The sequence below is a fragment of the Agelaius phoeniceus genome, chromosome 21 (genome assembly GCF_051311805.1).
Source record: "Agelaius phoeniceus isolate bAgePho1 chromosome 21, bAgePho1.hap1, whole genome shotgun sequence".
NCBI lineage: Eukaryota > Metazoa > Chordata > Aves > Passeriformes > Icteridae > Agelaius > Agelaius phoeniceus.
Window position 1 is genome coordinate 3,103,814 of NC_135285.1, and position 14,578 is coordinate 3,118,391.

At 45.8% G+C, this 14,578-nt stretch overlaps 1 protein-coding gene across 4 annotated transcripts in view; it reads right to left on the bottom strand.

The window, feature by feature from the left end:
- Positions 1 to 285: 285 nt before the first annotated feature.
- Positions 286 to 14,578, bottom strand: part of TNC (tenascin C) — a 77,278-nt gene continuing 62,985 nt past the window's right edge. For all 4 annotated transcript variants that reach the window (XM_077189176.1, XM_077189178.1, XM_077189177.1 and 1 more), the window contains 9 exons: positions 14,276 to 14,395; positions 13,123 to 13,266; positions 11,390 to 11,520; positions 10,306 to 10,438; positions 8,180 to 8,331; positions 5,575 to 5,671; positions 4,107 to 4,268; positions 2,032 to 2,195; positions 286 to 408 (listed from right to left, as the gene is read on the bottom strand). In XM_077189176.1, coding sequence (XP_077045291.1) covers positions 298 to 408; positions 2,032 to 2,195; positions 4,107 to 4,268; positions 5,575 to 5,671; positions 8,180 to 8,331; positions 10,306 to 10,438; positions 11,390 to 11,520; positions 13,123 to 13,266; positions 14,276 to 14,395 — 1,214 coding nt within the window. In that variant the 3' untranslated portion in view covers positions 286 to 297. The remainder of the gene's footprint in view (positions 409 to 2,031; positions 2,196 to 4,106; positions 4,269 to 5,574; positions 5,672 to 8,179; positions 8,332 to 10,305; positions 10,439 to 11,389; positions 11,521 to 13,122; positions 13,267 to 14,275; positions 14,396 to 14,578) is intronic.

Consider the following 14,578-nt stretch of genomic DNA (forward strand, 5'->3'; position numbering starts at 1 on the left):
TTTCTGGCAAAAAAAAATTAAAATTAAAAAAAATTAATGAAACAACACAGAACCCTTGAGATCGTTGTCTTTGGTGTGGAGGACGTTCCTGGTGGGCAGCTGGAGCTGCTCTGCTGGAAAATCTGGGATACTTTAAGGCTTTTTTTGTGTGTTTGGAATGCTGCAAAGCCTCTGCCGGGGCTCACCGATGCTTGGGTGCCGCTCCCAGCTCCTCGCACCCCCAGGCCAGCGATGCCAGAGGGTCTCCCCACACCCCCTCTCCATCCCCTCCCGCCCCTGCCCGCAGCCCCCCGGGCCCTACGCTCGCTTCCGCCGCCCCTCCAGGTTCCGGAAGCTGGAGGGTCTCAGCTTCATCTCTGCAAACTGGATGGAATACTCGTGGCCCTTCCAGTGGAACCAGTTGACGCCCTGTGAAGGCAAAGGGGAGAGAGGTTGGGGGTCACACTTGCATTTGCTGCCCCTGGTTCAGACCGGGGGTGTCCCTGTGATATTTTCTGAAAAATCCCTTTGCCAGGATTTTTCTCCTGAGAAGCTGAGAAGCCTCAGAGGAAAAGAAAAGCAATAATTGTCTGAATTGTCTGCTGCTGTGGAATGCAACAGGTGCATCTGTGATTGGTCTCATGTGGTTGTTTCTAATTAATGGCCAATCACAGTCAGCTGGCTCAGACTCTCTGAGAGACACGAGCTTTTGTTAGTCATTCCTTTCTATTCCTTACTAGCTTTCTGATGAAATCCTTTCTTCTTTTCTTGTAGTATAGTTTTAATATATCATTTTTTTAATATAATATATATCATAAAATGATAAATCAGCCTTCTGAAACATGGAGTCAAGATTCTCCTCTCTTCCCTCATCCTGGGACCCCTGCAAACAGCACCACATGGGGGTGTTTCTGGTTTGGGCACAGAAGCACCACAAAGTGGAGGAGCTTTGGGAAGCACAGGGGCTGTGGGACATCCAACCTGTACAAACCCACCCACATGAGGTCACAGAATCATGGAAACACACACTGGATGGGCTGAGGGGACCTTAAAGACCATCTTGTTCCACCCCTGCTGAGGGAAAAACCATCTCCCACTGTCCCAGGTTGCTCCAGCCTGGTCTTGGACTCTTCCAAGGATCCAGGGGCAGCCACAGCTGCTCTGGGCACCCTGTGCCAGGGCCTGCCCACCCTCACAGGGAACAATTTCCTCCCAGTATCTCATCTAAACCTATTCTCTGTCAGTGTGAAACCATTCCCCCTTGTCCTGGGGACTTGACACTCCAGGTCCTTGTAAATCTTCTCTCTCCATCTTTCCTGTCAGCCCCTCAAGGCCCTGCAAGGCCACACTGAGGTGCCCCCAAAGCTTCTCCTGTGCAGGTGAACAATCCCAGCTGTGCCAGCCTCTCCTCCCAGCAGAGCTGCTCCATCCCCTGATCCCCCTGGTGCCTCCTCTGGGTCTCTGCAGCAGCTCCAGCTCCTGCCTGTGCTGGGCCAGGGCTGGGGCAGCTCTGCAGGTGGGGTCTCACCTGAGCACAGGGCACAGGGCACAATCCCCCCTGCCCTGCTGCCCACGCTGGGCTCAGCCCAGGGCAGGGGCTCAGGGCTGGGGCAGCTCCAGCTCTCACCCCCAGCACCCCCAGCTCCCTCTCAGGGCTGCTCCCGCTGCTCATCCCAGCCTGGATTGGTCCCAGGGGTTGTCCCAACCCAGGGGCAGCACCTTGAGCTTGGTCTTGTTAAACCTCTGTCCCTCAGAGCTGTCCCTCCTTGCCTGGCTTTCATGGCAGGAAAAATATTTTTGTTTCACACGTTAAAAATGACAATTATTTCCTGCACACTTGGGATATTCCCTTGGAAAATCAGACAAAGCCAACAAGATTTCCCCAGCTGATGTTAAATTCTTGTTTTGTGAGCCCAGACATTTCCCTGTCTTCCTGGACAGTGGGAGGAGGGGATGCTGTGATTTTTGGCTGGCTGAACCATCAAAAAAACCCCCATAATTACAATTCCCCTTCCTCTCATGCATTAGAGAAGCCTTCAGGGCCAAACTCACCTGACTGTGGCTGTTGTCACCATATCTGCCCATCAGGTTGACTCGGTGGCAGTTCTTGTACCAGAAAGCTCCTTTGTATGACAGAGCACAGTTGGTGATGGCAGAGTCGTGGTCCTTGTCATAGGTGGAGAAGGACCTTCCATTGTGGTAGGTCATGGAGTCACCTGGATGGGGGCACAAAAGAAAGAGCAAGGTCAGTGGGTTGCCTGGTTTAGATTTCATGAAAATATTTGGACCGTGCCATGTCCTGTATGCATCTAGATTTTTTAAAATTGACTTTAATACAGAAGGAAATGCACAATTTTTGTTATTGAGGAAGGTCAAAATATTTCTTCAGGTGGTCTCTAATCCCCAGTATATGAAGTGGTTTTTTTCCATGCAGGTCAATTTCTGGATTTCTTGCTAAAAGCTGGATTTTACAGTGTGGACAAGCCAAGATCAAAGAGGCGTTCACAAGGAAGGAATCAAGACCAAAGGAGTCTCCACACTGACTGAATCCTACTCATGGTAGCAGTTACTCCTACTCTGCACTAGACAATTTGCCTTAAATCACAGACTCATGGAATGGTTTGGGCTGGAAGGGACCTTAAAACTCATCCCATCCCAGCCCTGCCATGGCAGGGACACCTCCCACTGTCCCAGGTGCTCCCAGCCCTGTCCAGCCTGGCCTTGGGCACTGCCAGGGATCCAGGGGCAGCCCCAGCTGCTCTGGGCACCTGTGCCAGGGCCTGCCCACTCTCATAGGGAAGGATTTATTCCCAATATCCCATCTAAATTAAATAGACATTAATTCTGCTGCTGCATTTCCTTTGTATCTCTGTAGTCTGGGTAAAAGCTCCTGTGCTGGTCACAGGGCAGAGCCCACACCTCTGCTCTGGTTTATGCACCCAGCAGTGTGAAATTATCCCCTTTTAAGACATATTGTTAAACTGGGTTTATCTCTTAATCCTGTGAAGCCCTGAAAAGATTGACCAAGAGCTGCAGGGTTTGCCCCAGTGTGATTACAAAAGGCAGATGATTTGTTCAGCAAAATCATAAATCACATTACAGCAGGGCTTTGCTGCAAATTCTACTGACAAGAGAAGAAGCTGTGCCAGGCTATTATTGGCTATATAAATGACAGCCAACATTGGCCAAATGAGATATATTGTGGTTTAATGCACTTGTTTCAATGCTGCCATAATCAGGCCGTAAAATATGGCACCAAAATGCCTGGAGGATATAAAACAGAAACATAAATATATTGATATGTTTGATTTTTGAACACCTCACTGTCCTGGCTTGTAAGATATGGTTTGTGAGGGTGTATTTCCCATCTGTCAGAGCTGGGGCAGTTCTCTGCTGTCCATGGGCAGTTTTTTCTTGATCTCTCCCCCAGCCAATCCTCCCTGCAGGAGATCTCTGCTGTCCATGGCCACTGAGTGTCCCTGCAGGGCTGATCCAATTCCAGCATCCCATGGGGAGATGCTGCATTGCCCAGGGCAGGAGCCAAGCATTCCTACCTGGATCCAATCTGAGGTTTGGGACACCATACACAGCCTTTCCACTGCATTCCCAGAGGAACAGCTGCCTTTTCCACTGGATTTTCAAAGGAAAACTCCCCCCTTGTGCAGGATCCCTGCTCCAGCAGAACCACAGCTGGCACTGCAGGAGGGCTGAGCCCCCATGGGATGGGGCTGTGCCACCCCCTGACACACAGGGGACAGGGACTGCTGGGGTTTTTTTGTACTATTACATTTGTATTTTTAATTTTCCTAGTAAAGAACTGTTATTCCTGCTCCCATATCTTTGCCTGAGAGCCCCTTAGTTTCAAAATTATTATAATAATCAATAAAGTTATAATAATTCAGAGAGAGTGTGATCATCATCATCAACATAGAGATCATCATCATTCATGGAGAGGGGGTTTACATTTTCCATTTCAATGGTGGCTCCTGCCTTCCCTAGCACACACCTGGCTTTTCAAAGCAAGACCCTCCCACAGGAGAGGCACCTGCTGCTCTGCAATCCTCACAGGGTTTCCCTGGCAGGCAGTGGGTGTCCCTAGGAGGAGGGACAGTCAGTGTTGCTCTCACCTGCAGTGCCGCTGTAGCCGTCCACGCGCAGGCGGTAGCGGCTCTTGGCGTCGCCCACACTGAAGCGCTCGTACACGGCGTAGGCCGCGTCCCCCTTGTCCCTCAGGTCCACCCGCAGCTCGTACTGGCCCTGAGAAGTGATTTTGTGCAGGTTCTCCAGACCTGTGGGCAGGAAGGAATGTTTGTCTTGATGCTGAATGTTTTTTTTGCCTTTTTTTCTCTTCTGTATTCTCTGTACCCTTTACACACATATTTGGAGCTCTGTAGCCTGTGGCTGCATTCTTACTTGGTTTTCCCAGTGCTTTTCCATGCCCTGATAGGCAGAAACACAAAATACATTCCAAAGCCCCTATCCCATCTTGGCTCTCCCTGGGAACCAAGGACAAAAAAAAAAAAAGCTCTTTGAGACCCATTTTCATCTATAAAATTCAGTTCCATCTGAGGGGCTGGGATTTAGAAGGGGCTTGAACAGGGGGGAGATTGCATCACCACTTTTGCTCCTAATTGATGATTTTGTCAATTATGCTAATTTGCCAAATTTACAAAAACTGTGTTCACCTCATGGTGGAGGGGCTTTTGTGGACATTTTCCATATTTACCTCTAGAGGCCTCCAATAAAGACCAACCTTTACATTACTCCTATACTAATGTTATCTCAAAAGCATGTTGTTTGATTCCCAGGTTCCTTAAGGCATCAGTCTCTCCATGTTTTTTTATTTGTTGTTCAGTGCTGGTCACTGAACCCAAAGCCATTCAACTGGCCCTGGACATTGCTGAAAGAGAGAAGTGGCCAAAGTTCTCCCTCCCATGCAAACCCAGGACATTTGCCATGTCATTATTCCCTAAATGGGGCCATACTGGACTGTACAAGGAGAGCAGGACACCAGCACTGGTGAGGACACTGAGCTGGATCAGCTCTAGGGTAATGTCAGCACAAAAATAAATAAATGGTCCCAGACTGACTGGGAGACATCTTCCCTTCAAATAATAGAAACAGGTTGGGCAAAAGAACCAAAGCTGTGCTGTGTGATCATCATCATCAACATCATCATCATCTTTAATTTACAGCCAGAAAATGCAGCACAACTTTTGAAAATGTGGAGGATTTTCTTCTGTTTAACCAAAATGTGAGTTTATGACTTCCTTTTGCCCTGCTTTTCCTCTCTGGATCATTGGCCTTTGCTGCTGGGAGTGTTCCAGGACGACAGGAAGCAGAACCTGCAGGATCTGACTGCTCCCAGAGCCCCAGTGAGCATTGGATGGCTTCTTTTGGTGACCCCAGCATGGCACCCTTGAACTGCAGGCTGAGCCTGGCCCTTTCAGTCTCCCTCACATCGGCTGTCCCTGGCTCCTTTTCTCCTGTTCTCCTTTACAAATTCTCCTGCCACCCAAATGTAGCTCCTGGACTTTTGGGCTGTGTTTCTGCTCTTATTTTTTTTTTCCAAAAATACAAATTTTTAGCGCTTACCTATCCAGAATTCATCCTTAGGATCTCCAAACCCTGCCACATAAGAATTCCAGTTCTTGTAGAAATCTTGCTTTCCATTTTGACGCCTCAGGAACACCTAAAAGCAGGAAATGTTATGGACAGACTGCTCTGGCCAGAGGGGAAGAGCTTTTACAAACTCTCAAACTTTTTTACAATCAAAGCCCAGCATTGCTCCTGCCCTGCCTTTACCCCTCCCAGCAGAGCCTCACTGCAAGGACTGAGTTGCACACAGGTTTTTGGATGCTCCATGTATTTTTTAAGTCTCCAATTTCTCTTTTTGGTTCCCAGGCTCCTCTGCATGACATGGCCTCTCAGTCCCTGCTCTCTGCTCTTTTAAACCCATCCTGCAGCTCTGGGTTTCTCAGCCAAGGGTTTTTCCACCCCTCATCTCCCAGCCAAGCATTCCTCCAGCTCCTCCTGCCTTTCTGTGCCCTGGGTCCCTTTGGCAAGTTCAGATTTGGGGATGTCAGTGTGGAGAGGTGGCATTCACTGCCATTGGCTGGGTGGGATGTGTCCCTTGCACAGTGGCTTTGGAAGCCACTGCACCCCATGGCTGCTGAACAAATGCTTCCCCTGGGCCATGTTTAACCTCCCCCAGTCCCTCTCTCATTCAGAGTCAGTTTACCCTCCCCTCTCCCTGGTGATTATTTAGAAGATGTGTTATCCAATATGGTATTTCAGCAGCCCTTCCATCAGTGGAGAGGGATCAGGGCTGAAACCAGGGCTGTGACCCATCCTTTAGAGGCACCTCTTTTTCCTCCAGCTGCAGAAAGAGCTGGCAACCCTGTTCTGGGCACTGCAGTGTCCTGCTGTCAGAGTTTTAAAAGAGGGACTTCTCTCCCTAAGTAAACTGAGAAAAGGCTATTTTAGAGGTGGTAAACTTGATAGTGGAGCCCTAGAAAATGTTAAAAATAGTCTTTGAAAATATTGGACTTTGTGTTTTCTCAGGTCACTGCACCTGTGTAAGCAGTATGATAAAAGATATAATTGTTAGATGTGGTGATTGTTTAGTAATTAAATATAATTATTATATAACCATAAGAAGAATCATGAGAAACTATGTTGGAAATTTAAAGGGGGCTATGTTTAGCTGAAATCTGTGTATACAATAGAACAATATGTTTAATAATTAACATGAAAGTTATGTAATGATAGAGTATAAAACACATTCACCTCAAATGTATGGTCGGAATCAGATTTGGGTGGAAATTACCCCGATTCCCAGAGCTCTTAAATAAAAAGCACCGCATATAATCGCTTATGTGATTGTGTGTTTTTGAACGCTAACAAACTAACTGGAAATTTTAAGTTTTGTTTCTTTACATTGTCAGTGGAAAAGGAAAGGTTGTGGGGGGAGGAGAAGTGTTCTGAAGGGTTTGTTTTTATTCTTACTTTTTTTTCTTTTAGTTACTGTTAATAAAATTTTCTTGATACCCTTTGAAGGTTTTGAGCCTGCCTTGCCTTTCTCCTATTCCTATCTCACAGCAGGAAGTGAGTGCATTGGCCAGCACTGAACCCTCCACACTCATCAGTGTGTTGGCTGGGAAGCCTCAAAATTGGTGAAAAATTGGCAAACCAAAACCACTACACCTACCTAGGATAAACCTCCCCAAATTTATAGACAGGACAGCCCTAGTGTGATACTATTATCCTAACAGTGTTATACTGCTGTGATAATAACCCGCCACACTAATTGTTGTGTTGGCCATGAAACCTCAAAATTGGTGAAATCTCAAATTGGTGAGCCAAAACCACTGCACCTACACAGGATAAAACTTCCAAATTTATAGAGAGGACAGCCCTACTGTGATAATAACACTGTTATCCTACTGTGGTAAGAACCCGCCACACTCATTGGTGTGTAGGCCGGGAAACCTCAAAACTGGTGAAAAATTGGCAAACCAAAATGTCGCAGACATCTTTCATGAAAAATCCTTTCTTAGGATTTTTCCTTGTGAGAAGCTGCAGTTTCAGCAACCAAAGTAACCAATGGTTATCTGCTGCTGTGGAATGCACCAGGTAGACCTGGGATTGGTCTCCTGTGAGTGTTTGGATTTCTTGACCACTCATGGCAGAGCTGGCTCTTGCTCTGTCTGAGACACAGATCTTTGTTATTCATTCCTTTTCTATTCTTAGCTTAGCTAGCTTCTGAAGAAACCTTTTCCTTTCTATTGCTTTTTAGTATAGTCTTAATGTAACATATATCATAAAATAATAAATCAAGCCTTCTGATCATGGAGTCAGCATTCTCGTCTCTTCTTCATCCTGAAAACCCTTGTGACCACAGTCACACCAAAACCCCTACACTTACCCAGGATAAAACTACCACATTTATAGACAGGACAGCCCTACTTTAGTAATAACACTATTATCCTACTGTGGTAATAACCCGCCACACTCATTGGTGCATTGGCCGGGAAACCTCAAAATGGGTGAAATCTCAAATTAGTGAGCCAAAAGCTCAACACCTACCTAGGATGAAACTCCCCAAATTTATAGACAGGCCAGCCCTAGTGTGATAATAGCACTGTGAGGGTGCCTGGGAGGAGCAGGAGGGGACGTGCTGCCCTTGCCCCATACTCACGATCCAGCCGCCGCCGTCCTCGCCCATGTCACAGAACACTTGCAGAGGCTGAGCCTTGTCCCCATTCAGGTAAATTGTGTAGAGCCCAGAGGTGGCTTCACCATTCAGCAGGGCTTGGGAGCAGTCCTTGGGGTAGGGATAGAGGAGCCCAGCTGCACACACAGGGAAGAGAAAGCATTCCTTAAGAAATCAGCATTTACAAGGAATGTGCCCAATGCAGATGGCTCAGGAAAATCCCTTGTGGGACAGCTGCAGATCCCAGGAACAGGTTTGTAATTGCATCCTGCATACAGAACATCCACAGGATACAGCTGGTGAGGTGAATTCTTCTTTTGAATGTGGTTTTTCACATCTGTCTACACTTCTGGAAGTGCTGGGAATGGGAGATAACTACTCCCTGTTAGGATGGGAGTGCACCCTCCAGCTAAAGGCTGAAATTCAGGAGCTGTGTTACAGCAATTTTTGGGGAAAACAAATCTACCAATCTCTGCTCATGTGACAGAAGATGGAAGGGGGATGCAATCAGGACTTCACTCAAAAATAAATTGTGAGTGTTTTGCTAGCAAGGACAATGTGTTACAAAACTACACTCCTAAAAAACAAAGCAAACAGCAACAGTTGAAACTACAGGAAAATGTTGTTAAGCTTTCTGACAACAAGGCAATAAAATCATTGCAGTCAGAACAATTTCTAACCCCTCTAAAAAAACCTTTTCTTTTTTTTTTTTTTTTTTTTTTTAATACACTCAGGTCATTCACCTTCTCAGCAAATTAAGTGTTGTTCTAGGTATATCCAAAGGATGCAGCTTCTCAGAGAGTGGCTGTTGGTCCTTGCCAGTGTTACACATCCCTGCCTGTGCTTCAGCTCCAGAGAATTTCACAGAATCATGGCATTGTTAAGGTTGGAAAAGACCTTTAAGATCAAGTCCAACCATTAACACAGTCCCACCATCATGCTCACTGCCATCTTCCCAAGTGCCACCTCCACAGATATTTTGAATACTTCCAGGGATGGGGACTCTAACACTGCTTATTCTAATGGAGAAATTTTTCCTGATATTGAATGTAAACCTTCCCTGGTATGAATTAAGGCCATGCAAGTTTCCATCAGCTTTGGGATTTGGAGAAAAGTGGCTCTACAGGGGGCTCCTTCAGTCACTAAATAGTCCCTGTCAATAAATAGACACAAATGTATTTTTAGGTTAAGCCCAAGCTTAAGCCTCTGCCTGAATGAGTCTGACACTGTTCACATGGCTGAAGGCACCTGGTCAGGTGTGGTCATGGTCAATTTGCCAAACATCACCCAAACACACCCAGATTTAATTTAATTCCTCTCCTGTTTCTGGATGTGTTGGTGAGTTCATCCTGCTCTGCACAAGCAGTGGCAGGGCAGACTCGGGGCTGGGTGACTTCTGGCAGTCCTTGGGTTGGAGTTGGTGCCAGCAGCAGGAGGGGGAATGGGGATGACTGAAGGTCCTGCTGGGCCTGAAAGGCTGAAAACTGGGAAAAGAGAGACAAATGACAGGCAAAGTGTCACAGCTAATACAGAACAACTCCTTTTTTTAATGTCAGCTGTGAAGTGACCTTCAGAGAAGCCAATTTATCCTTGCAGAGCTGTCCTGTTGGGCTGGAGCTGATGTGCAGAGGGGCTTTGAGACAGCCCATCTCAGAGAGAGGAGAAAAACCTGCCCAGAAATGCATCTGCTCAGCCCCCAGCTCTGATCTGTGTGTGTGCCTCTGTGGTTTGCTTTATTTCAGCTCCAAACTCTGATTTTGTTTCCCCCACTCCCTGGGATCGATACAGGGAGAAATCAAAGTGTCAGCTGGATTTTAAAGAATTCCTGCTGATATTTCACATGGGCAAGGCAGGATGTTTCACCAGACCAGGATGAAATTCCAATATCCATCCACATCACCACTGTGAGGCTGATGTGGATGGATATTGAAATTTCACCCTGCCAAGGGAAAACAGGTCTGGGAGAACAGACTTTGCACCACCCCTACAAATGGATTAAAATCTTGTGTGGGGTCTGTGTGTCCTCACAGCAGAGCTCAGCAGTATTTGGATTATTTTAGATCAGTATTCAGTATTATTTTAGATGATTCAGATTATTCTAATGTCCTTACTGGTGGTGAGTATGGTCTGGATGGTTTTGCTCCTCAGGGCCCCGCTCAGGGCCTGCAGTTTCACCGTGTACTGCGTGGAGGGGCTCAGCTCTGTCAGGCTGTAGGAAGTTGTCTCAGGGTTTAGGATGACTTCCTATGGAGAAAAGAAATAATACAGGGAAATCTCAGAGAAATAAATCATAATGACCAGAATGGTTATGTATTTTAGTCTGTCCCATTGGTTTTTGTCATAATTATTGATGGTATCTTTAACCATCTAGATTAATTAGTATAAAGCTACTCCTCTAAGATTTTTACCAAGCTAATCTTTAAAAGTTCAATAAAGCCTGCCTGGAAATGAGTGTTTGCCATTATAATGTACAAGCTGGGAGGTTTGAAAGCAAGGCAGCATAAATGTTGACACGTCCTGGATGTACAGATTGTGAAATTCATAAAAAATTGGGAAACTCATCCTTTAGGACAAGGAAATGCACTCCAGGCTTTAAAAGGCTGTTTTAGTGTGACATTAAAAGACTGATTTTCAGTGTGCTTGGGGAATTTGCCTTCCTGACAATTAGAATCCTGTCCAATGATCCAGGCTGGGCATCCAAAATTTTATTTTTTCTGGGATTCACCTGATTAATATTTAAATATTTTGTGTAATCTAATTATGTAGGAACAAAATAAAATTATAGGAGAATAAGAGGCGAGTTCATCCTTCCTTAGACACCCCTTTGCACAGGATTCCCCTGAGTTTAGAAAAGTGAATCACATCCTTTGGGGGTTTGAGTTTACTCCATGATATTTGTTTGAAATGAAGGAAAATGTTTGTGCATTTATCTGTATTGCGGAGGGAGTGAAAGGCAAAATTCAGGCTGCAATGGAGCTTCTGTTTCAGAGTATAATGTAAAAAAGTCCTTTAGCAGGTATTAAATGCATTTGTGTTCAGCCTATCACTGAAAGAGGCAGTGAGTATTTTTAAATGTAGTGTTTAAATTAAGACACATGATTATGTGGCATTGCTGGACTCTTCAGAGCATCTCCAGTGCCCAGATTTGAGGCACAGCCTCAAATTTGAGGTTTATTTACCTTGAGGTTTATTTACCTTGACTGTGCCATCGATGGCTTCATAGATCAGGAGATACCCAGTGACTGGAGCACGGGGAGGCCTCCAGCTCATCACAGCTGCTTCTGACTGCACCTCAGTGGCACCCAAATCCCTTGGAGCATCCAGTCCTGCAGGAGACACCACAGCAATTACAATCACTTCCATACAAAGTCAACTCCACAGGTTATCTTGTGGGCCATATATTAAAACAAGCCAGGAAAACTTGGGTGTGAAAAAACACTTCAGCCTTAACTTTTGTGGTTAAGAATTAATTTTCCCATTGGTAGTTAAAAATAAAGGTGTTAACTTTATCGAAGTTAAAATATTGGCTTGTTCCAGGCACCTTATTTTATGAACAGTTGCACTGAAATGTCTTTTGAGAGAAAATTATGCATCTCATTATTTCTCACATGAAGACAGATTGGTATTTACATATTCCCAGGAAATAAAACTCTGGTTCCAATTATGTTTTTTTTAGAATAGGAAAACTTTATAGAATAGGAAACTTTTATAGAATAGGAAAACTTTTCCTGCTTGTTCTGGCTCCAATCTCCAGCTTCCCTTCCCCTCTGTGATTACAGGACTGGATTGGTGTGGCTCCCTAATTAATACCCTGGGACAAGCCAAGGCAGGAAAATGAGAACCATCCCTGATCCCATTGAAGCTCATGGAAAGCCACGAGTCTGAAACCAGCTGGGCGCCTTCAGTAGCCAAAAAATGAGCTCCTGCTCTGAGACTCTGCAGAGCTGATGATCTCATATTTTTGTAAGTTTTGGTTCATTTGCATCTTGGAGTTAATTGACCAATTCCAGCTTTAGCGCATGCAGTCCCTTCCTTCTTGTTTTTCTCTCTTCATTCCACCATTGTTTGTGCTCTTGGGCCTGAGATTTGGATCATTTGTTCTTGGTCCCTGACACTGCTGAGTCAGGGACAAGAAGAAAGCCTTCAGTCTTTTGGTGCATCAGAAGGGAAAAGTGTTTAATAAAAGTAGTGGATCTTTTTATAATGTGACTTGTAAGGAGAGACTTGATTGGTTTCAAAGTAGAAACATCTCAGACTATTGGTGAACTATGAATCAGCACACTCTGGAGAGCTATATTTATAAACAATGGCTATAGAAGGAGAGATAATAATTGCTTTAATTCTTTCCTCTAAGATTCTCAGGCTCAGCCTGGGAGAAATTATTTCTGTTCTTTCTTCAGCTGAACTGAGAATGTCCACCTTGAGCAGCACAAGAGCCCAGCCAGGGCTGCACCCAAGATGAACCAAAATGGCCCCAAAATGCACGGCCGGGCATGGGGTCTCTCCCTTGGATCAGTTCTGCTCCATTTGCATCTTGCAGTTCATTGTCCCATTCCAGCTTTAGCCCCTGCAGTCCCACCCTGCTTGTTTTTCTCTCTCCAGCCCACGGGGTTCGTGCTCTGGGGCTGAGATTTGGGTCATTTGTCCTTGGTGCCCAGCTGGAGCAGGAATTGTTTTGTCTCCCTGCTCTGTGCACAGAGCTCAGCATGCCCTGATGTGAAGCTCAGACCCACCCACTAAAGCAGCACAGAATCTGAAAAATAGAAAAGCTGAAACCTGAGGCATCACTGACAGAAAACCACCTTTGGTCAGCCCCAGTGGAGAAGGGTGATGCAAACACTGACAAAATTCAGGTTTCCAGTGAAAAAGGCACCAGAGGAACACAGAGCAGATGGGACTGGAAGGGCTGGCTGTGGGTGGGGTGGCACCTGTGGTGAAGTGAGTGGAGAGGCTCTCGCTCCTCTGCGTGTCCTTCTGTGCATGGACGCTCAGCCTGTACTCGGTGGCGGGCTGCAGCCCCTGCAGGTCCAACTCCACCGTGTTCCCCGACACCAGCTGGGTCACCTCTGGCTCTGAGAACAGAACACAGCACAAAAGAGATGTTGGTTGCATTCAGACACATCAGGGTGTGTGGTAGTGTCAGGGTTCCCCACGGCAGGAAGGAAATGATGAATCGGACTCCATGTTCTTAGAAGGCTAATTTATTGTATTATGTTGTATTGTATTATGTTGTATTACATTATGTGATGTATTACATTATGTTGTATTGTATTACGTTGTGTTATGTTGTATTTTATTATATTGCATTATATTGTATTATGCCATACTAAACTATACTACAAAATAGAGAAAGGATACTTACAGAAGGCTTAACAAGATACTGACTCTCTAGAGTCCCAACACAGCCTGACTGTGATTGGTCATTGAGTCAAAACAATTCACATGTTGGATAAACAATCTCCAACCACATTCCAAAGCAGCAAAACACAGGAGAAGCAAATGAGATAATTTTTTTTTCTTTTTTCTCTAAGGCTTCTCAGTTTCCTAGGAGAGAAATCCTGGCAAAAAGATTTTTCCAGAAAATATGCTGTGCTCAACTCTGTGTTCCACTCACTGATTTCTTTTATTCCTAGTTGGTGCAAATGCAGAATGGTAAAAGCCCATGGCTGTACTGGCACCTCTGCTGAGTCTGGGTTCCACCAGAGCCCTTTCTGTAAAACTGTGAGCTCTCTCTAGTGTTCACAGGGATTATAACACCGCCTCTGCTTCCCAGGAATCTCCCCTGGGTCTGCTCACAGCTGAATCGAGAGTGCTGAATTTAAACCATCAATTTTTAAACGCTTCCAGCAAAGCCCCTTCTCCAAATAACAGCCCCGAGGCTGCCAGAGCTCCAGGAGCCTTTGGGCAGCGCTGCCAGGGATGCCCAGGGTTGGGGGGTCTGGGCAGGGACAGGGGTGGCACTGGATGATCCTAATGAGTCCCTCCAACTCTGAATATTCTGTGATTTTCCTGGTGTTACAATCAGCACCTCTTGAGGGCTTTAACCCTTCAGCTCCTCAACCCGTTCCCAGCTCCTCTCACCTTTCTCAGAAGAGTAGGACACCACGTAGTTATCCACAGCAGCAATTGCTGGCTGCCAGGTTGCCAGAGCCTCAGAGTCTGTGATGTTCACCACTACCAGGCCTGATGGGCTGTCCAGAGCTGGAAGAAAAACAGATTGAAGGAATTTGACAAAAACAGATTGAAGGAATTTGACAAAACACTCTCAGCTCTGTGCAATGCTCTGCTGTAAATTCATGAGAGAAAATGCCCAAAACTCAGCGCAGCTTTTATGGCTCCCTTTGGAATAGTGGAGTTCTGCAGGAAAGATGTCAGTGCCTATGA